General features: G+C 42.8%; 1 protein-coding gene across 2 annotated transcripts in view; it reads right to left on the bottom strand.

Moving 5' to 3' along the window:
- The window catches only part of ccser1 (coiled-coil serine-rich protein 1), a 118,463-nt gene that overhangs the window by 73,264 nt on the left and 23,160 nt on the right, over window positions 1-22,039 (bottom strand). For both annotated transcript variants that reach the window (XM_047591489.1, XM_047591490.1), the window contains exons 7-8: window positions 5,487-5,661; window positions 319-396 (exon numbers count right to left, since the gene is read on the bottom strand). In XM_047591489.1, the coding sequence (XP_047447445.1) occupies window positions 319-396; window positions 5,487-5,661 (253 nt within the window). The remainder of the gene's footprint in view (window positions 1-318; window positions 397-5,486; window positions 5,662-22,039) is intronic.

The following is a 22,039-nucleotide window of genomic DNA, read 5'->3' on the forward strand; positions in this document are numbered from 1 at the left end:
TTCTTTTAACTCAACTAGCTCGATGTTGAAGCGGAGGAACATCTGAGTTTATAGTTTGATCTTCAGCAACCGAAAAGCAGAAGAGAGCTCTGTATTCTGTATGTGTATAAAATATATACACATACAGCTGAGACACTTTAAATCCGGGCAGGAGCTGCAGGTTTTTAATCACGCTGAGCTACGTCGCGCGTTTTAAACAGCACCACTCCACAGACACAGACTGTGTCTGTCCAGGGTGAACACAAGCGCAAATAAATTGACTATTTTGCAGATATGCAAAGCAGCAAAAACAGCATAAAACGGTCAGTTTTGGGTTACCTTAAATGGAAGAGACTTTTCACTGCAGGGGCTGATGGGTAGAGACTGGAGGCTGCTGGCAGGACTCGTCTCTGCGCTCTGCAAATGAGGAAAAAAAAAGAAAACACAAATAAGACTGAGACAAAGTCTGAGATTAGACATTCTGATCGTGATGCCTTCAACAAGGTATGTCTCCTGCTATGATACCGAGATACTGCTTAGTTGTTAAGCATATATTAGGATCACACTACACACAGACGTCTGGCTAATTAGGCGCTAATTTACACTGCATCATCCCAAACCTTAACAGCACAAAATGCAACCGCTGCAGCTATTCACTTCAGTTAGAATTGGTTAAATAAAGCTGAAGGTGAGAAGTATCAGTCCAACTCCATGCTCTAACCTGTATCTTTTCACCAGGTTCCTTACATAATCTCATGTTTTTTTTTAACGTCAGATGCTCTCAGACGTGATTTGGCACGGCTCTTCGACACAGGTGTCCAGCGGGCAGAGGGCAGGGGCAGGGGCAGATAGAGGGGGTTCTTAAAACCCAACAAGCATGTAAACGTTGAAAAAAAGGACACAGACGCTGTCAGATGCCAACACGCACAAAGGTGGCGATACAAGGTCCTTAAAAAAAAATAAAAAAAGCTGGTCTAAATGTCACCTGTGGGCTTATAATAGGACTGTCTTCAGCCAGGACTGCTGCGATGATGTAATGTTGCATCGTCGGGACGTGACAGCACACATAAGGAGCATGTTTGATGTGCAACAAGACAGGGTAAAGGCAAAGGGGAGTACGCGCTACATGCATGTTCCCTGAATTTCCAATAAGAGCTACTTCCTGCCTTTTGCTGCCCCTTTGCAGATTTATATTCAGAGCATCCCCTCTGTTGTTTGGGAGAGCTGGCCATAAGGTGCCGGTAGTTTGTGCATATTTCTGGTCTACTTGCAGAAAGTTCAGAGAAACATTAGATCCCATATCTTTGCACAGCATAAACTTGATGGTTTATTGGTTTGGCTGACCTTTTAAAGAAGCATACCTCCCTATCAGAATTATAGGTGGGGTATGGCGTCCAGCCCTCAATGCGTCATTGGTGATCAATGCCTTTCTCTATGTAGAGAGACAGGCGTGCACTCACTGCCACCCACCTCGTCCTCTCTCCAACGCACACACATTCCCTTTAAGGTCACCCCTGTCCCGCAGCCCTTAACACACAACTGTCCCCACAATTAGATGTGGTTCAGTAAAAAGCCTTTCAGATTTAACAATTGGCTGCCGCGGAGCCACGGATTTAATGACTGGCACTACTCTGAAGCTAAACGTCTCCAGATGATGAATGGGCTGAGAAAGGGAAGCAGGTTCTGTAGTTTGATGCACACCTTTAATCACATTCACACATCGGTTAAATCAAGAAAGGAAAGCCTTCAAATAACTCGAGGGGCGTTCATTTGCACCCTCTCCCGTTGCCATTTGGCTCTTAATAGGACGCGAGCACCGTTTTAAAATACCGCCATGCGATTCAGCGAGTCCTTCAGCAAACAATGTGTAGGACTTTGAATTGCAAATTGCCCGCCTAGGTACTACTGAGCTTTTCTTTTCTCAGTATTGTTCTCTGTACAGTCAGGCACGCTGTGTAGTTGGTGAAGTCCATCCAAACTTTTACAAATGTTAATGGGTAGCACATTAGCTAGCTGCCGCTTTACAAAAGCACATGTAAGTTTTAACCAGTGGCAACTTTTAAAAAATACTGCTCTCCTGGAAATTTACTACTAAAATGATTTTGTGGAAGCAGCAAGAAAAAGCTGCAGCCGCGAGTCAAGCCTCAGCGGTTGGAGTTGGTCGGAGCGCTGAGGCTGAAGATGTGGATGAAGCACGGCGGTGCCTACAAAGGATGTGAGTTTAACAAATGGGACTTCACAGTTTTGCAAGAATCCACACTTGACGTTGACAAATTTGGGGCTCACTGAGTCAGGCAATGTTAATATATACAAAACGGGGGCATTTTAGGAAGGTTCCTGAGTGCAACCGAAAGGACAAACTTCTGAAAGAGAAATCATTTGAGTGACTGAGTCTCTATAGCTGACTAAAGATGCAAATTTCCCAAATACGACGCAGGATAAACAATGGAAATGATCAGAGGTGATGAATTAGCACGATCGTGCTAATTCATCACTTTTTGTGAGTTGAGTTGGACGCTCTTTTGTTGCTATTATTTGACACACACAGAGATACTTTGTTACTTTTTTTTTTACTCTTTTATGATATGAGATATTGCACAGCTGAAACTTACATAAAGGTATTTCATGTCACTGAAATTGCCGTATACTTGAGCCAAAAACCGTTAGCAGCATCCAGGGACAACTGGTATAAACAGGGCTAAGCCCTCCCAAGCTAACACAAAAAAAGAGGAGAAAATTATTTTTTAAATAACTTAGAACAGATTGTTTTAAGTTTTGGTGAAACCAAGAGTAGCAACAGCACCAAAAAGTCAAAAGAAAAACATAGAATACATCAAAGTGGGCTAGTTTATTACAGCCCCAGCGCCCCTGGTCCGCCTCCATGCATTTAATTCTTGTAAGTGATTGACGGGTGTCATGTCACACCCCCATCATTCGCTGATCATTTGGGCTAAATCCAGTCAGCCCTCAGGCTGCTGGTCATTAGTCAAAAGAGCTACTGGCGCAAGAGTGGGAGGAGGCAGAAGAAATTCAGCTATGGCGGCGTTAGCATGAACGAGGAGGATTACCAAGTAATTTCTGACGGATTTCCCGTCTGAAATCAAGTAATCATTACTTGATTTCTGATCCATTTTCCTCAACGTCTTCAGAGGAAAAGTTGGAAGAGACAGAGATTATGTCGGCCAAACGATGTTCAAATAACTCAAAGGGACAAACGACAAAATCGTAAGTTTTGTGTGTCTTGGTTAGAAAGAAATGACTGGCTAACGGCAACTGTAGCCAAGAATTCACTTTTTTGTGTTCCGTACTTGCTTTTTAGAGGAGATACGGCATGACCCCAACAAGGAATTGTGGATTTGAAACATTTGTCAGACAGAACTAGAGTTAGCTTTCAGATGGTGCAGCCTTCAGTGATACTGGCTTCAATTGCACAGGACATGGGAGAGCAGGGTTCAAATCCCATTCAGGAGAGAAATAATGTTTTTTTTTTCCCCCATTGTGCACTGGTTGTGATATATTCAGTAAGTGAGGATTCTCAGCTAAACCTGCAAAAAAAAAAAAAGTATAGTGTACCTGTAATTGATGTAACTGTGTGTATTGTAGGTGATCTTTCTTTTACTGCTGTGTTTATTCTGTATTATGCATTTGTTAACCTACCCACCAAATTTCACCACCAGCCGCGACTGGAAACATCCTTTTATTATGAAGGCGAAGCAAACGATAAAGTCTAATTATTTAGCAATAATTGAATTTGGATACCTTTTCAGCTGAGGGAAGAGGCGTGGGGAAGGGAAGGGAAGGGAAGGGAAGGGAAGGGAAGGGAAGGGAAGGGAAGGGAAGGGAAGGGAAGGGAAGGGAAGGGAAGGGAAGGGAAGGGAAGGGAAGGGAAGGGAAGGGCTCAATACGAGAAGGTCAAGCAAACAGAATGCAAAGTGTACAGACATGCAGAGTCACCCTCCCCAAGCTGCAGAATGGATTCTATCTACTGATGGACGGTACCAAAATTTGCAAGTTAATGACACAACAGAGCAAGCAAAGAGGGCAAAGTTACTCCTCTTTCATATTCATGCTGTGCTGCCGAGTACCTTCTCTCTCCATCTTTTGCACTCCCTTTAGTTTCTCCGCCACCACTTTAGCTTGTGTCTCCCTCTACAAATTATTATTTCATCATTTTCATGTCTCATGTCTCTCTCACGGTGGCCCTGGGAGAAAAACAGAGACATGGCCTGAAAAGAGATCTGGAGATAGCCATGCACGGGCCTCTCTGCACTGTAATCCACAGCTAGCTTTGATCTTAGAGATTTACAGATACTAATGGCGGGGTTTTAGGGAAGGTCTGGTGACCCTTTTATACGTCTTTTTGTGTGTTTGTATTTATGAGCACGGGTCCATATACCATTCTTGTATTTGGTGAGGGTCAGGGGGTCAGTGAAAAAGCAGCAGCCAGACATAGCTAATGGATGTTCTTTCGGCTCAACTTCCTGAGCTTAAGGTATTTCTAATATCCCGCCTAGGTATGTAAAACAAACAAAAAAGTGTATTAGAAAAATGTAGAAATGTATAATAAGATCAAACCCAGTTTCAAACGAACTTTGGTATTTCGGAGTTTCCGTCACAAACTTTTAGAAGCGGTCCTTAGGCTCTTTGTCATCTTGTAACAACGAGTAATTATTATCCTTCCGGGCCTGGTTTGGTCAATGATGATTTGAAATTGCAGTGGTTGATTACACACCTTATTGCCTAGTTGTCTCAATTCTAACTCTCTGCCATCTACAATTACCTACAAAATACGCAGGTTTACAACAAGTTCACATTCTTAAAAAAACTAAAAAATGAATTGATAAAATGTAAATGGTTTGAAAGTTGAAAAATAAGAACATTATTTCATTCTTTTTAAATTCTGGTGTGGAGCAGCCGGGCAGCTGTCAGCACGGATGCCTGGTTTATGCACTTGCAACGTGTCAGTGCTTCACTAAGTGACCATTACAGCTAATCACGTCTGTAATGGCGGGGATGTAATTTTACTGGGTTCCAAACAATCACACTGAGATGGCCCCATAGCCCGGGGTAAAACTTCGTCTTTGAGAAGGCTCAAGCACATTTAGCTTAGTTGCAATGTGAAACAGGAAGATTAATGTGTGCACTGCGGCTGTATGAATACAAAGAATATGATGGCACACACTCGGATAAGCCTCCCAGTTTCCTCCTCCAAATGCAGAGTCTGATTAAATGAACAAAACAAAGTGATTAAAGAGGCCCTTTAAAGGAAGAAAAGCAACCACTTTGACAAGATTTCATGGAGCTCCAATAGAGCCGATTAAAACAGGGAGTGAAACATTTGTGAGAGGAACACTGCGCACAGTACTTCCAAATGAAAGTGCCTGGCATTATCTACCTTAAAGTTCCTGTTTTCAAAACAAAACAGTCCGATGCATTTATAACTTATAACAACCAGTTGTCTAGAGGAGTGCGCATGTTTGTGGCTGCGCGCTATGTGCGTGTCCCACCTCCTGTAGTGTCCGCCTCAGTCTTAAAAGCAGGGTTTTGACAGCAGTGCAGTCCTGCTGCATCAGTCTGAGTGGAAGGGTCTCCAGCCCTGGAGGTAAGGGGTCTTCTTCCCTCGCTAAGCCCAGCCCTGTGCTCCAGTCAGCGGGGAGCAGGGTGGTCGGACGGCTGGGTTCCCTGGAGGAGAGGCGAAGCAGGAGAAAAGAGAGCAAAAAAAATAAATTTAATGTTGCTACGAGACCACTTGACAACTTGACCTGCTTCCCACCAGTGGAATCTCATTGTTGTCTTTGTTCCTGATGGTGTATGAACGTATCAATCAAAGAAAAATCACGCGTGACCCACCAAACATCACACTAGCAATCCACACATTCAGCAGAGCGAGAGCAGCAGGTACATCAGCAGGTACATCTGTTTATTAAAAACCCACAACCAGATTTTGAATGTCTCATATTTCATGCCCCCGATCCATAGAATCTAAAATCTGCACAAAGTGAAATACATGCTACTAAATTATACACCGTAGATTTAAATAATATAAGGGGAGAAGAGAAATAAGCCATAAGAGAGATTCCTACGTGGTAGAAAAGGTCACAAGGGGAACCTGCAACAATCACAATTCATAGCAGCTGCTACACAGGATCCCCCATGGACTCCTTTTAATGAGCAGTCATTTGTATAATCAGTGTGTTTTAAGAGGTGACAACATACTCTGTCTTCTAGGCCCGTGCCTTACCGTTAATATGGACTTTAAAGTCATTGTCAATGGTATTGTGTTACCACAATTATTCTGCAGTGTGACTGTTGATGTGTTTGTGTAGGGGGTCTCTCAGCAGGAAGAGTGCATGTAATACAGCTTGTAAAAAGAGAGAATACAAAACCCTTCCAAGGTTTAGACGAATATGTTTGCAGAACTCTAATGTTATTCACGTGATTATGTTTTCATTAGTGTATAATCAGGCAAAAATGAGAACTGTTTTCATTGAGGTGGAATCCTTGGTAGATGCACTGACAGCAGCTCCTCCTCCACCGCCATGTTTCAACAGTAGCTCAGAATGGACAAACTTAAAAAACTAAACACTGGTCCTAGAGAAGGCCTTTTTAATTTATTTATTTTTATGCTTTTTACCCTGTGTCGGACTCTCCTACATCGTCCCAGCAAGCAAACGCCTCCAGTGCTGAGTTAGTTCCCACAGACCCCAAGTTATTAAGTCGAACTTCACAGCAGAAATAAAAATGTTTATTGTCTGGTACAAAACATGGTTTTGGTCTCTAAAGTCAATTCATGACTGGAACTGGAAGAGGGATGAAGTTTTCTATAAGTCTATAAGCCAGACTGAATTTCAAAAGTTTTCTAAGGGAAAGTTGGTCTCGAATTACTCTGATTAGGATTTATCTCGTGATGGACAGAAGAGAAAGGGCGACATAGTCATACATGTCACCTGAACCCTTCTATTTTCTCCGTATCGGTTGAAACACGCCCTATAATAAAAATCCAAAGGGCGTGTTAGCAGACTCATATTCTGGTGAGAGTCCAGTGTAGCTACGACAGGTATAAATCATATCAAGGCTTAAATTTACACATAATTAAAAAAACTCAAGTACCTAGCTGTCTGCCTAGGCCTCCAGCCCACCCGTTTTAGCCAGGGAATAGGCAGAGCCAGGCACTGCCAACATTTCATCCACATTGAGATTCAATCCGAGCCTTAAGGTGGTTTGCGGAGGCTTGCATTCAGACACACATTAAAAGTAACAAGTGAGTAACAAAGCTGCCCTGGGCATGTTCGCATACCAGCCAGGTGTTGGTGTGGAGGACGCCATCCTCTACCTGCTACACCGAGTCCACTCCCATCTGGATAAAGGAAGCGGCACAGTGAGGATTCTGTTTTTGGACTTCACCAGTGCCTTTAATGTCATCCAGTCCTCTATGCTTTGGGACAAACTGAACAGGATGGAAGTGGACTTCTACCCAGTAGACTGGATCTCCAACTACCTCACCGACAGGCCACAGTACGTCAGGCTGAAGGACACCACATCTGACACTGTGGTCAGCAGCATCGGGGCCCCCCAGGGCACGGTGCTGGCTCCTCTTCTCTTCACCCTGTACACCTCGGACTTCTGCTGTACGCTGATGACACAGCCATCGTTGGTTGCATCAGGGATGACAGAGAGGACGAGTACCGACATCTGGTGGGGGACTGGGCTGAATGGTGCCACGTTAACCACCTATAGCTCAACACCTCTAAGACAAAGGAGCTGGTCATTGACTTTGGGTTGGCCAGACCAAGACTGAGACCAGTCTTGTTAGAGGGAGTTGAGGTGGACACGGTGGGACAAATACCTAGGGCTGGACAACACACACCAGCCACCTGTACGGGAAGACACAAAGTAGGTTGTACTTCCTAAGGAGACTGTTGTCTTTCAACATCTGCAGCAAACTGCTGATTAAGTTTTTCAGTCTGTGTTGCTGGACATTATGGACAAAACCAGCCACCTTCTGCACACCATCATCAGCGACCAGAGGAGCCTGTTCAGTGAGAGACTGATCCGTCCCAAGGGCGGGAGGAATAGATTCAGGAACTCCTTTGTCCCTCATGCCATCAGGCTTTACAACTCGTCCCTCAGGGGGAGGAGGAAATAGGCCACAGAGGACAGAAGGGAAGGAGTAGTGGTAGTCACCCACCCACTGTGCAATATTTGTTATTTGTAATTTAATCTGTTAAAAGTTTATCGTTTATTGTACATTGTTTATTTCTGTTATTTCTAATTTGTATATAACTGCTGGAAATACAGTGTCTCTGAGGGAGTCCTCCCAAATGGATCAATAAGGTTTAGTCTAAGTCTAAGTGTAATTAATGGTCTTTACTGGAAAAACAGTCAATTACACAGCAAACAGGAGCCCCATGTCTTTGGTCACCAATGTCTCAGCACTCCCCCATATTTATTTACTTAAAACTCAGACCAAGCTGCACAACTACAAACGCCGGCCTTATCGATAAATCTATAAGAAAAAAATTATATCATCATAGTCATTCATTGCTTGGAGGCCACTTTCAGTTTGAAAGTTTAATAGATGTGTATTTGCAAAGCTACTTTATATTCTCACAGACATTATAACAGTAAAACTCAAGCTCTGTATTTATCACATGGCTTCAACTGTTCAAAGGGTCAACTCTCGTGAGTTTCAATTTACTTTGTAACACTTTATTAGAAGAAACAAACAGCAGTTTACTTTTGAGTAGTTTGGAGCAATTAATCTCGGTTTATTATCATAACAGTAATGATTTATCCGAGGTTAATAGTCGTTCAAGGAACATGTGTAGACTTTTAAGGCAGCAATAATTATACAAGAACACGTTGAACGCTCGAGCAGTGTTGTAGCGATATAATATAAATAAATATTCAAAATGATTTGACCTCTGGTTAAGCAAGTACAAAAATAGAGATCTAATGAATTCTAACGAAGGCAGCAGTTAGAGTGGCTGGGAATTCAAAAGCGTCAGTGAACAAAGAAAATAACCTCAACCTTTCCTTCTGTTAACGCTTAAAGCTGGAACGAGTCCTCCCAGCACTGACAACATTCAGTCTGTGATAGGGATTTCAAATACCAAAACAGGTGGGACAAAGAAGAGGTCTGATGAATCTTTAGCCTCCAAACTAACCATATTACCTTATAATAAGGACATTTCTGAGGTTTCTGTCGTACACGCACGCAATGATAAAATGTATCCCTGCACTTCAGAATAGGTTGCGAAACCTTTTAGCAATGTATCCAGGTACTTAAAAACATGGAATAAAGATGGAAAACATGGAGTAAATGCACAACAGAAAGAGAAAGAAAGGTTGTATGAATTAACTAAATCAGGGGTCCTTAATGTTTTTCAGGCCAAGGACTCCCTACCTCCTATATGTGTTATATATTAAACTCCTAATGCTGTTTATGAGTATACATTATTATTAACTTTTTGCATTCAATATTAAGCAACTTAAATAATACACAGATTGCGGAGAACCTGAACAGAACCTCGTGATTGACTCAGCAGCGACAGGGGCGGGGCCTACTGTATACAGGAGGCTTAGATTGAGAGGTCTCAACCTGACGAATGTGTGAAATGCTGATTGACAGGTGGCATCTTCTTATTTAAAGAAAGTTAAATTTGTGGGGGAAATTACAAAAAAAAGTATAAAAAATGTCCAATCAACCAAATATTTTGCAACCTTCCTGCAGCACCTCCTGTTGAACAAAAAGCAAGTTGAATGCAAGTAGGATAAGTTAAATGAAGAAAGAAAGAAAGAAAGAAAGAAAGAAAGAAAGAAAGAAAGAAAGAAAGAAAGAAAGAAAGAAAGAAAGAAAGAAAGAAAGAAAGAACCAAGAGATTCGTCAAATGTGTTTCAAGGAACTAAATCCCTGCATTAACATTTCTCTGCCAAGTTGTGATATTTTGACAGCGGTGCATGAGGGGTCTTGGTGTTTCTCACCTGCTTTATGACATTTTCAAAAGGTGAGCTGAGAAATACCACCCTCCTGTCTGAAAAGCACACAGACAACCTCAGAGCTCACGGTCTGCATAACAAGAAAAGGAGGAGCGGCAGCGATGGCAGCGAACGGAGGCTGACGACGCTGCAGAAACGAGGAGTTCTTTATCCTCGAGAGGCCGTGTTCATTTCGACTGATCGACATTTAGAGGCGGGGGCGGGAGGAAATTAGGTGAGTTTTGTCCCATTCTCCGGGAGAAATCAGAACATTTACGGTGGAGTGGGGAGCAGAAAGTAAAGACAGCAAGTTCTCCTGGAGAGATTTCTTTTGCGCAAACAAGACAATATCGCTAAAATATCGATCAACATAAACCATTCCTGAGACTGCTCGCTGAAAAGGTCGCACTGAATCTCCCCCCTCTGCCTCTTTTTCTTCTTCCCTGATTCACCATCCCCGCCCTCTTTCATCTTTTCACGGCTGTTCATTCACCTCATCTGTCTGCCCCTCCTTTTCCATCTTTTCCTATTCATCCATCTTTAACCCTTCACCCTCCCCACGCTCTCCTCCCTTTTACTCCGCTTTGTTCTACAACCCTTCCCTCATCCCATCCTCCTCAGCCGACACCCTTGTCTCCCGTCTCTAGCGCCCACCCCTTGCCCATTTGTCATATTTCCCCCCCTCTATCGCCCTGACAACCCAAACACTACTCTGATGCAGTATCAAAGCCTTGGGTGTCCCCGCAGGGATTCTGCTGAGCACCTCAGACAAATGTCAAGGAAGGCTGCTGTATTCAGAGGACAGGTGAGTGTTCTCTGTCAAGTTACCATGGCTGCTTTTTCCCCCTTAAACTCTATTGTTTGTAGCTTTTTGTTCCTGGCAGGCATCTCTGGATAGAATGAACTTTCTCCATTTATTTCTCTGTTGCCCCACACCCCGCTATTCAGGGGGGATGAATTGAGCGTTAAATGACAAAGGATCAATCATTCATTCTTCTCTCCGAGCACTGTGTCAAATGGCTCAGCGCAGTGCAAAAATAAAGTTGTTTTTTTTTTCTACAAAAGGTTATTTTGTTTTTCTACATCTGTGTGTCTTTTTTTTCCTCCCCCAAGCCTGACACTCCTGCCCTGTCTCCAGCTATCACCTGGGTTTCAGGTTTGGATTCTTCTTCTTTTACCTCTGCACATCAAATCCACAGAGTGACAGGAAACTCAGTGGGAGAAGGGTTCAAAGACTTGCCTCACCCAAAACAATAAGCGCGGAGGTACATGTATGCACAGCATTCATTCTTTCAAGGGACTGGAAGTTGAGTATTTCTGATTTAACCAAGGGAAAAAAAATTTAAATTTAAAAAATGGGATACCAGTCCTTTCTGACCGACTGCTCATCCTGTGAAAGTTTAATTTTGCTTCCATTCCAGCAGTGTCCCCCATGAATTACGTCCATCTGCAGCAAATTTGTAGCTGCTTTTAAATCGCAGCAAAGTAAAATACTCGACTTTGACCACAGCACAATAACAGTCACGTCTCTAGTCTTTTTTTTTATATTACATACACCATATCTGAAATATGACTGTAAAATCATTAAGACAAGAAGATAAGTGAAGGAATTAAAAACTTCCACTGTATAATTTATAATCGCGCTGGTAACGGATCTTTTCCTTTACCAAGGGTTAGTTCATTCACTGGTTCCATCGTTTAGACTTGAATTTTACCTTCAAGAAGTTCCAACGGAATATAATAAAGGATACCTGTCGAAGAACAGCTGATTTGAAGACAGAACATTTCGAACAAAGCCGTCGTTGTTCCTGGCAACCTTGGCGATTTCTATTTATATAAATGTCTGTCACAATGAACCGCTGTACTGCAATATTCACAGGAATTAGACACAACATTATGACTACCTGCCTAATATTGTGTGTGTCTCTTCGTCCCTCTAAAGGACTCATCAGAGAATGGACACGGGCCTTGTGAGGGTGTCCTGTGGCGTCTGGTAGCACAGTGTTGTTAGTGGGAGCCTCTGTGGATCATCCCACAGATACTTGATCAGTTTGGGATCTAGTGAATTTGAAGACCAGCTCAACACCGTGTGCTGTTTTTTTTATTTATGTTTTTTGAGTTGTTTCTCAACCGTTTTCATGCGTCTGTGTCAGGCTGAATCCTGCTGGGGATGGCTGCTGCCATCAAGGAGTGTCATTGCTACGAATATAGAATACCAGGTCCAGAAAGTTTCCCAGCAAAACACTGAATTGTCTCAAGATGGCTGATCGACGTATGTCCTGGCAACGTGTTTCAGATTAGAGCTGGCATACATTGATTTACCATTGATATTATTATATTATATATGTGTTTATATATGTGCAAAGATGTGTTTAATTCCTGCAACATTCCTGCTTACATACGTATGTACGACATGTGTTTTGGGAACAGTTTATGCACCATCTCTGTCCAACTAATTTTCATTCAGGAGCCACAAGTACATTATGAAAACCCTGAAGAAAATCCTTTATGAAAAACCTGACATTTCTTAAGAAAAATAAGTGCAACGTCAGGACATTGCTGCCACCTACAGTTAAGTTCTGGGTCAACACGTTGTGTTGTGTCTGCAGCTCTTACTAAAACCATTACTTTTATTAAAAAATTGCAGTTATTGTCCTCTGTGCACTTTGCAAATGCATCCCAGGGGACAGTTTGAACCCTCTGGTGGCCCGATTTTGGCCCACACGTGCACAAATGTCAGAGTGAATAAAGTTACAGGCTAGGCTGATTGGTTTTCCAAGTAAACAGGAGGCTTATGTGCGAGGCAATTACCTCACACGTACAAGCGTGGACACACACAAGGAAGCATGCAGCACAGTTGAAGACAAGTCTGTTCAGTGATGATAGATGTTGCACAGGCGGGGAGGCCGTTCCTGTATGCGGGGTCATCCGTCTTTTCACTGTCATGAGCTGATAGCCAGACACTCTTTCTCTTTCTCCGTTTCTAGTTTTTTTCTTGATCTCACACACACACACACACACTCTCTCAAAGCACCTCTGAACAGGTTATATGTATGTAAGACTCTGTGGTAGTAATCAATTAGCCGGTGTAGTATTACACCAGCTACTGGCTGAAACTGGTACTCCAAGAGCATGTCAATGTAGAGATGATTAGAATAGAAGACGAGGATTAAAGTGTAATTAAATGTTTTTCACCGAGAGTTTCTTCTTTTTTTGTTTTGTTTTGTTTTTGCCCCTTTTGTTGCTTCCTCTTTTCTCTTTTCACCTCTTTCTATCCATCTCACCCCCCGGCTTCCCTTCTCAACATGTACTTCTTTCACCTTTTTGTCATTCTCTCACTTACGCTCTCCCCTCCATCCTTCTGACTCACCCCCCTCTCCTCTCAGAAGCCATTTTTCAACTGCAGCATTAGAAGTGATCCATTTCACCAACCTGAAAAAGCCAATTATCTGCCTTTTTATGACTTTCATTATTTCACCACTCACACAGTGTTTTATTACCGGGTTGCTGGCTCCAAGCGCTGACACATACCTGCACACACACACACACACGGAGACACACACGGGAATGCACTTTCACACAGGCAGTAAACAATGCACACACGCACACACACACACGGCTCGAGCAACTAAGACACGGGCGTTCTTATATGCATGAGATATCTGGGTTTATATAACGTTCAGTGCGTGTGTGGAGTGGCGAATAATGACTGCTAGTCAAATAAATTATGTGGGACTCAAGTACATTATCTTTAGCAGCGGTGAGGAGTGGTGGGCTGCACCCTTGTCAATCAGCCACATAAAGACTGCATTGTCTCAGGAATAATAATAGTAAAGGACACTTTAACACCGAAACACAGCAAGAGAGGCAAGACTAAGACCTGCTGCCAACTCTTCCCTCATTAAATTTTCACTGACAACAAGGAACACATTTATGGGGACAACCCAGTATGTGTGTGTGTGTGTGTGTGTGTGTGTGTGTGTGTCTCCGACTGTGTGCGCGTGTGAGACACATCCGTGTCTCGAGCACAAGTGGAATTCAGCGGCACACGGCAGCTGAGAGAGAATGATCACAGTCATTTGTCACTGCTTCTTTCCACCTGACAGACACAGTGTACTCATCTGCATTCAGCACCTGAGGCGACGGATGTTTAATGCCGCCATTAAACTCATCTCCGACATAAAATGCATCTGTGACTAAAGAGTGAGCACAAGCCGAGCTTCGGGCGGTGAATCTAATGTTGAATTGAACTCTTCAGACGCAGGGAGGGAGGGAATGTAAAGCTAATGTAATATGTCGGGGGTAACTTTCCGATTAACCCAACCGTCATTCCTGCTTCTTCTTTGCACTTTGCGCTCGGAATCTGCGCTCTTTCTTTGTTGGCGTTACCCTCGCTCATGTTACCGTTTCTGACGGACTTCTGGGAGTGTCCACTCATCCTCTGCTTTTGTAGTGTCAACCCATTACATCCGCGCTAGCTGTTTGCGGGTGAGGCACCGGAGAAACCACGGGGAGTTAGAGCACACTCGCACTAATTACTGCCACAACTTTCTGATGCTCCGCGAGATCTACTTAATACCGGTCCCATGTGCCGCATTACATTTTCCTATTTCAGAGACTACTGCCAAGTCACATTTCCCCAAATTATATCCTATATTTTTATCCTGCGATATCGCCTTAAAGCAATATATCCCAAAAAAAGTAGAACATTCTCACTTTTTAGCCTAAAATCCCCGCCGTGAATTCACAAAGTCCACTACCAAGACCGACTACCCCCGGGGAATCAGGAGACATGTTACTCCCTTGAGTTTAGCTATATCCTCTGCTATTATTTAATAACCCACATGTTTTAAAGTAACAGTCAGTTTGCAATCTTCAACAAGAACTGAATGAAAACCCAGAACGCCACAGGTGACCACCGTTCACAAAAACAACATCTGACAGGCTGGACATATATATGAATAAACCCAAGTCAGCGAGTCTATATTAAAAATGCAAATTTCCTGTCTGAAGGGATTATTCTTTGGAGGACACATCAGTGTTTATCTATTCCGTTCACTTCACTTAAGGACATGATAATTCTGCACTATTTATTCTAAAGCCCTGACGATAAAGGACCAGAATTTCAATGACCCTACAATTATGTCATGATTGTGTTTGTTCAAGACTCTGCTGCCTCATTATACTTCAGCTAACCCTGCAGCCACAAGACGCTAAAAGCCCTAAATAACAGGAAAGACTTGCAGAAGAGATTACAATAACACATCGAAAAGCTTTATCCTAAGTGTCTAATAATGTTTTCTTAGCCCGAGTCAGGAAAACGTATCACAGTCGGCAGCAGGTATTATAATAATACTTTCAACATGTGGCACAAAGCTCACGTTGTTTAATGAAGATTTTCTGCAGCGAGCGGTGACTAGAAAACAAGGAGGAGGGCAACGCACACCCAAGCTCTAAATACACAAATGCAGCGGATGTTTGACGGTGACAGCCTGCAACAACACCAAAATAAATTAAAATGCTGCCTCCCTCCTTCTCATCTTATTTCCTCTCATCACTGACAGGCCGCCTAATTTCCAGAGAGCCGATTTGTTGTTATTTTGTCACGGCACTGCTGTCACCGCTGTGACAAAATAAAAGCGCAAAAGGGGTGAAAGTTTCCACACTTAGTTAGGGCAAGGTAGTGGTGTGTGGCTGTGTGTTTACCAACGTTCCTTTATTCATTTTCAACCGTTAGCTTTTTAGCTTGATTCTGATTAAACGAGGATCATGGCCTTGCAGTTGTATACTAAAACTGTTAAATTCTAGTTTTCATCCCTGGCTGTCGTGACTCATGAAATAAATCAGTGTTTCTCATTAATGCATATATTATTGGGGCCTACCACAGTCTCATAACATAATAATCATCATGTTGACTTCGGCTGTGATCACACTCCATAGATTGTTACCACATGTTCATCATCATGGGGGCACGTTTCCCAGTAAGAACCATGTTTCCTCCACTCAGGAATTATTTTTACAGATTAACAATTGCCCGAAGCTCAGTGTTAGCTACCTAATGTTCTTGTGCTTGACTACCAGATAAAGAGAGGAAGTGTCCTTTTCATATTTGACAGAACTTGACAATCACAATCTAATTCCCTCAAGGTGTTCTTCATTCACATGAATGTGATGTACATACCTAGGTACACACGGCCCAAAAAACATCCGAAGAATGATGCGATAAAATTATGCAGTGGTACCAGTGCACAATATTAAAGGCACAATCACACCTCTTCCTCATTCTATAAAAATAGCAGTTTCCATGGCATTGCTGAAGGCCCACTATGAGCAGCGTAATTAGGTATCATGCATAAAGAACTCTACAGGCACAGCGAGAACGACTTAAGCTTTGATTTTGTACACTACGTGTCATTTGTTGTAGCCTAACACAAGTTTACAGGAGGATCTGTTGGCGTGATTGGGTACATCTACACTTCCTCTCTTGTTTCTTGGAAGGAATGTCCATTGATGTACAATGCCCCTGCTTCAATAAATAAACTGAAATTGAAATTGGTTTCTTTGTCTGGAGCAAAATTCACCTGGTTGTCTGGCTTTAAGAAACAACAACAAATACTCCTACTGCCAAAAAACATTTAACACTTTTATTGTTTACTATGTACTTTGAACAACTTCATAACCCAATTACACCTGGTCCATCTGTGCAACATCTGACAACTGGCAATCCACTGCACTCTTTGTATATATGCCAGTACTTGCATCTTTATATTCTATTTTATTTTATTATTTACCTTTTATAGCAAACACTTTTCACTCTCGATAGTTTTGCTGCTCTCTTGTATGCCGTTGCGGGACAAATAAAGGTAGTCGTAATCTTAACAAATCCGTTTACTCTGAAGGCACACAAAAGTATCTTGTTTAGTCATTATATATCTACAACCACTCACCTGCTCACATCCTGCGCAGCATCCCCAGCTATAGTGATGGTTGCTAGATATGGCCAGAGAGCTCAGGGTTTAGTTTTTGCCTCCGAGCCAGTGCGACATCACTGTGACGACCAGAATGGAGGATGCTGCGCACAGTCACCGCGTTGCTGTTAACTTGACTGCAACTGATATACAAATACTTCTTTTTTTATATATATATGTATATATTTCTGCTCCAAGGCAGGCTAGAAGCTTCCTCTTGTTTGAGTTTTTAGGCTGCGGCAGGATAAACATCCCTCAACTTGCCAAACACCAAATGCACTTAAAAGCTTTTGACTAAAATGTGACCTGGTAACTTCTGTAAAGAAGCTTTCTCTCCCAGATCCTGTTTTTATAGCTGTGCTGATTCAAGCTGCTACAGACTTCTACTAAGCTCAAACATGAATATGGGCAAATACTCCAGCAACTAATTCTCGTGGGCACGTCGGTGTTCTCTCAGCAGCGTGGGGAACGTGTCTGTGAAAGCAACAAACAGGGTGGGAAGCATCTCACTGGATCTCGCAGAATGCAAATCGCAGAATTGTGCAGCAGGTTTTTCTTAGAGTCATGTTCTAATCTCAGCAGGTTGTCACGAAAATACGTCCAACATATAGCACGCAACGCAACAAACAGAAACAAGATGCAGGCAATGCTCCAACAGCTGGAAACAAGTGCCACCGTCTTTGTTATTTAAATATAATTCATATGCATATGCCAAGCCCAGGGAATCACCATATGTCTTATAATCTGTTAACATCAGACAAACGGCGAGTAACACTTTAAAAATTCCTTTCATTTCTGAAAAAGACAACTTTGTTAAAAAAAAAAAAAAAAAAAGTAATGGAGAGTGGAATAATGCCTTATTTATTGCAAATCTAATGTTTTTTTTTTCTGCGTAACAAATCAGAACAACAAGTTCCCGCTCAAAGCAAGGAGAGGGAAAAAAAAAAACAACACAAGCCACGACTAATTAGTCTCCCCATGTTGAACATTTAATAAACCCAACAGGCTGATGTGAATTAGGAGCCGAACAACAACTCACAAAAGAAATATGCGTGACGACAGACGCACATTACAGAATTATTAGCACATTTTAGGCCCGGCATTAAAATTGAAAACGACGGCGCGCGCTGAATAGCCGTGGCTTTTTCCTCTGGAGCCTGATTCTTAGGAAGGAAAGAAACTGCGGCCACGGAAAACTTCTCGAAGAAAAGTCAGGGACATAAAAAAAAAAAAAAACATTTACAATGTAAAACAGTCAACAACTATTAATTAATACAGGATTAAAGATACAAATCTTGTCACTGCTTATTGGATTAACATGCTCTGCGTCGTTATATACCGGAAAAACTGAACACAGGCTAAGAGAAAACATGCTGCAGAGCATTTTATTTAACTGTCCTCAGCTCCACTCTGAGGCTCAGCTAGATTTTTTGGGTTTGTGTATTTTTTTAAAAAAAAATTCTAATAATAGGACAAGTGTGTGTGTGTGTGTGTGTGTGTGCGCATATGTGATTAAATGCTTGTAAGTATACAGCTCAGTGTAGAAGGAGATGTGTGGGTTACTTTTTCTGACTCCATTAAAGCCGGAGGGATTGGAAAACAACATGGCCGGTATAATTTATGAATCACATTAACATTAAACAAATCTGTTCCTCCGTTTATGTGAGCAGTTTCTATACAGTCACGGATCACAAGTCTCTGTGGGAGACCACTGAGCTCCCCCTGAGAGGAGGAGGGTGTCTTGTCGAATTAGAAGACGCCTTCTGTACACTCTACGGCAACGTCTTCATACTCAAATGGCTGAAGTCCGGCAGCTATGTGTACACTTGTTCTTATAGGCGTCTATTCTGGATTCAATTCATTTAATTCATGCTGCATCCTCTTCTCTCGCGCGCTTATATACAAATGGGGGTCTCGTATAATTCAATGAGGAGAGTTGGGCCCTCAATAAATGTTGATGTATCTCTAATACGCTCCATCATTCCACTGCAAGGACATGTGGAGGTTTTGGCTGCACATTAACACTCAGGTCAGAAGTGAAGATGAGGGAATTGAGACTTTTCTGATTGTCCACTTGCATATTGGCAGACAAGGACACCTCAGCGTGTTCGCATGTTCTCTCCGCGGACTGCATGCCTCGCGCATAGTAATCGGCGGCAATGAAAACGGAGGAGGGAGAAGGAGAGAAGAATGGAAAGGGGAGAGCTCAACAGGCTGGCTGTTACCATAGCAACAGGCAAGCGACATCCCGACTGTGGAAATTTAATTTCCTCTGCGTCTTTCCGTATAGGAGACACGGGGGATGAGCCTCGGCGGAACACATCACACGAGTGTTCGAGGGTCTGACGCGCGCCCCCTGCACCTCTTTCACCAAACAGAGGGAGCCGAGGAACGTTCGTGGCAGTCATGCGGTGACGGTGCCACTGCGACGGGCAACAAAAGAGAGCGCCACGTAACAAGGCACGAGACTAAACACTCATTTAGCTGTCAAGTAACTGAAGCCAAATCAGTGGTCATGTTTGACTACAGGCTTTCAGCATTGAAATAACGGCGACGCTACACACGGATTTATCCTGATAACTGTATTTTACTGGACTCACGCAAAGTCACGGGAACATGCAGAACTGCAACAGTCATTCATTTTTTTAAGGTGAAATGCAGCCTTGAGAAGATTTTTTTCACTATTTCCAAACTTTTTATTTATTTATTTTTATTGACAATGTAGGTGACTCCATCATTTAATGTTTGAGTGAATACAGGACACTCTGAGTGGATCCCCTCCCTTCGCAGCACGGTAACTTTGTTAGCACGGTATCAAAAAGTAACATGTTCACGGAGTCAGAAACACAACTACCTGCCATCAAAATCATCCGACTGTCGTACATCAAAGAGGAGCGATGTCTTGCCTGAACGGCTGCGTGTGCGCGTTGCGATGTACAGCAGATGTTCTGCGCAGACTGTTAGACAGCCAGCAGTATTGTGCAGCTGACACACTCTCTGGACAGGCTGAGTGAATGACAGGCGTGTGTGTGTCTGTGTGTGTGTGTCTGTGTGTGTGTGTGTGCGCCACGTGAGAGTGCTACAAATCTGTTTACACAGTCACATAGCGGGGAGCAGGGTCCCTCTCAGGGACCAAACAAATAAGTCTTCATAATGTCAGCCATTCAATTTTAATATGAAGTCTTTGTTTCAGGTTAGGAAAACATTTTAGGTCAGGTAGGTTTGTGTGAATATTTGGGTAAGGTTTTATCAGATGCATGTAAGTCAATGTCCCCTGAAGTGATAGGAACACATCTGTGTGCGTGTGTGTTTGTGTTTTCTTGTGTGTGAACAGAGGGAACCTCGCTTTGCCTCCAGCAAATCAATGTTCCCTCGAGGGAATGTGGAACCTGAGACAAAGAGCAAAAGAGACTAAGAGAAAGAAAGACAGTGTGAGACACAGAGGAAGCCCTGGGCAAACACATTTTGCTCTTTTTAACCACTTTAAATCTGGGGTTCTTCACTTACAGCCTTCACACACTTTCCAGTAAAAACGTGTGCGAAAATGTTTTGGCAGAAGTAATCAGTGAAGACGGCGAACTAAAACGGCGAGAAATTAACACCAACCAGCGGCTACATCTTGGTTAGCGCAAGAAACAGAGAGTGTGCCTGGCTCCATTATCCGGCGTTTTTGGAGCCAAAACAAATCAAACAGGAACGCGGCAGCACGGTGACGGCAGCAGCTGATATAACTTAAATTGACTCTGGAAGCAAAAGAAAGAAAGAGGAGTCTGCCTCAGTGGTGTCTCTTTTTTTTTTTCGTGTTTACCAAAGTTACTCTTCAGTTCTGCACTTTAGCAACACTTTAGCTCACCGTGGAGAGGTTAACTAAACACGCGCACTCTCGGCACACATTATCACATCGCTGTCAGTAGCGCACTTACTGCTAAACTGCCTGCCTCTACAATTTTTGAGGCTTATGTCGTCCTGGAATGCAGGGTTCAGTGCGGACTGTCGAGTTGTTAAACACGTTGACATTTACGGGGAAGTCATTTCAGGCATACCATGATTTAAGTCTCCGAGCATAACTTCTCAGTCATGCTAGCGGCGTTGCTCTAGGGGCGGATATGTCAATCTTGTGGTCAGTCGGTCTACCAATTTGGTCTGGATTGAAATATGTGTGTCAGCAACTACTGCATGAATCGTCCTGAAGAGTGGTCCATACATTCAAGTACCCTCTCGGGATAAAGGCAGGATCTCCGGCTATGAACCCAGAGTTTATCTAGTACCATCATCACGTCACAATTTGTTATATGTTCACAGCTTTGGTCGATGACTAACCAGTTGCAAAACATTTCCCACAGGCTAATGCTGAACTTTGCATTCAGCGTTAATTAGATCATGTTGTGTTAAATGTTAAACATAAGATGGGAACATTGCACCTGTTAGAATGGCTCCGCGATTTCACTCATTCATTCCCGAATCTCTTCTCTCCGTTAAAAGGACGCTATCGTGATAACTTCTCTTATCGGATTGTGAGGGATGGAAACATTTCCTCGTGTTCTGTCATTTCCTCGGTGAATTGCGATGACTCAGTGCAGTCAAACTCAATCAGGCTGAAGAAAGCTGGTTTCAGCTCAGCGACATTTCAGCCGCGACCTTGCATACAGTGAGAAATAACGTAAATATTTCCGTAGGCATGCGTGCGTGTTTACAGACAAGAATGCTCCTCCGCTGGCGTCGAAGACGAGTGAGACTTCGGTACAAATGAAACGGCCAATAACTTGTCTGTCAAAAACCTTGGAGGGGCGGAAAAGGTTGACTCCTGACTTGCATCATTCACTGACACTGTCTAGACGCAGAAAAATGTGTCTCTATTCATTGAAACTTTCTAAGCGTTTTAGATGCAAGATAAAAAAAAAAAAAAAAAGTCCTTCTCAGAAAAAAGAGAGGACCAAGGTAAGCCCAGTGTCTCGGCAGTGTAGTATAAATCCTTCAACTTCAACTTCAAATCCACTTACACACGTTGACCTGCACTATCTTTACAAACAAATAAGTATCATAGCATGGTGAGTCTGGGGGAAACAGGGAACACAAACAAATAAATCCTGGAGAGAGGAACACTGAAAGGTAAA

This window comes from Mugil cephalus, chromosome 8 (assembly GCF_022458985.1).
Source record: "Mugil cephalus isolate CIBA_MC_2020 chromosome 8, CIBA_Mcephalus_1.1, whole genome shotgun sequence".
Lineage (NCBI taxonomy): Eukaryota > Metazoa > Chordata > Actinopteri > Mugiliformes > Mugilidae > Mugil > Mugil cephalus.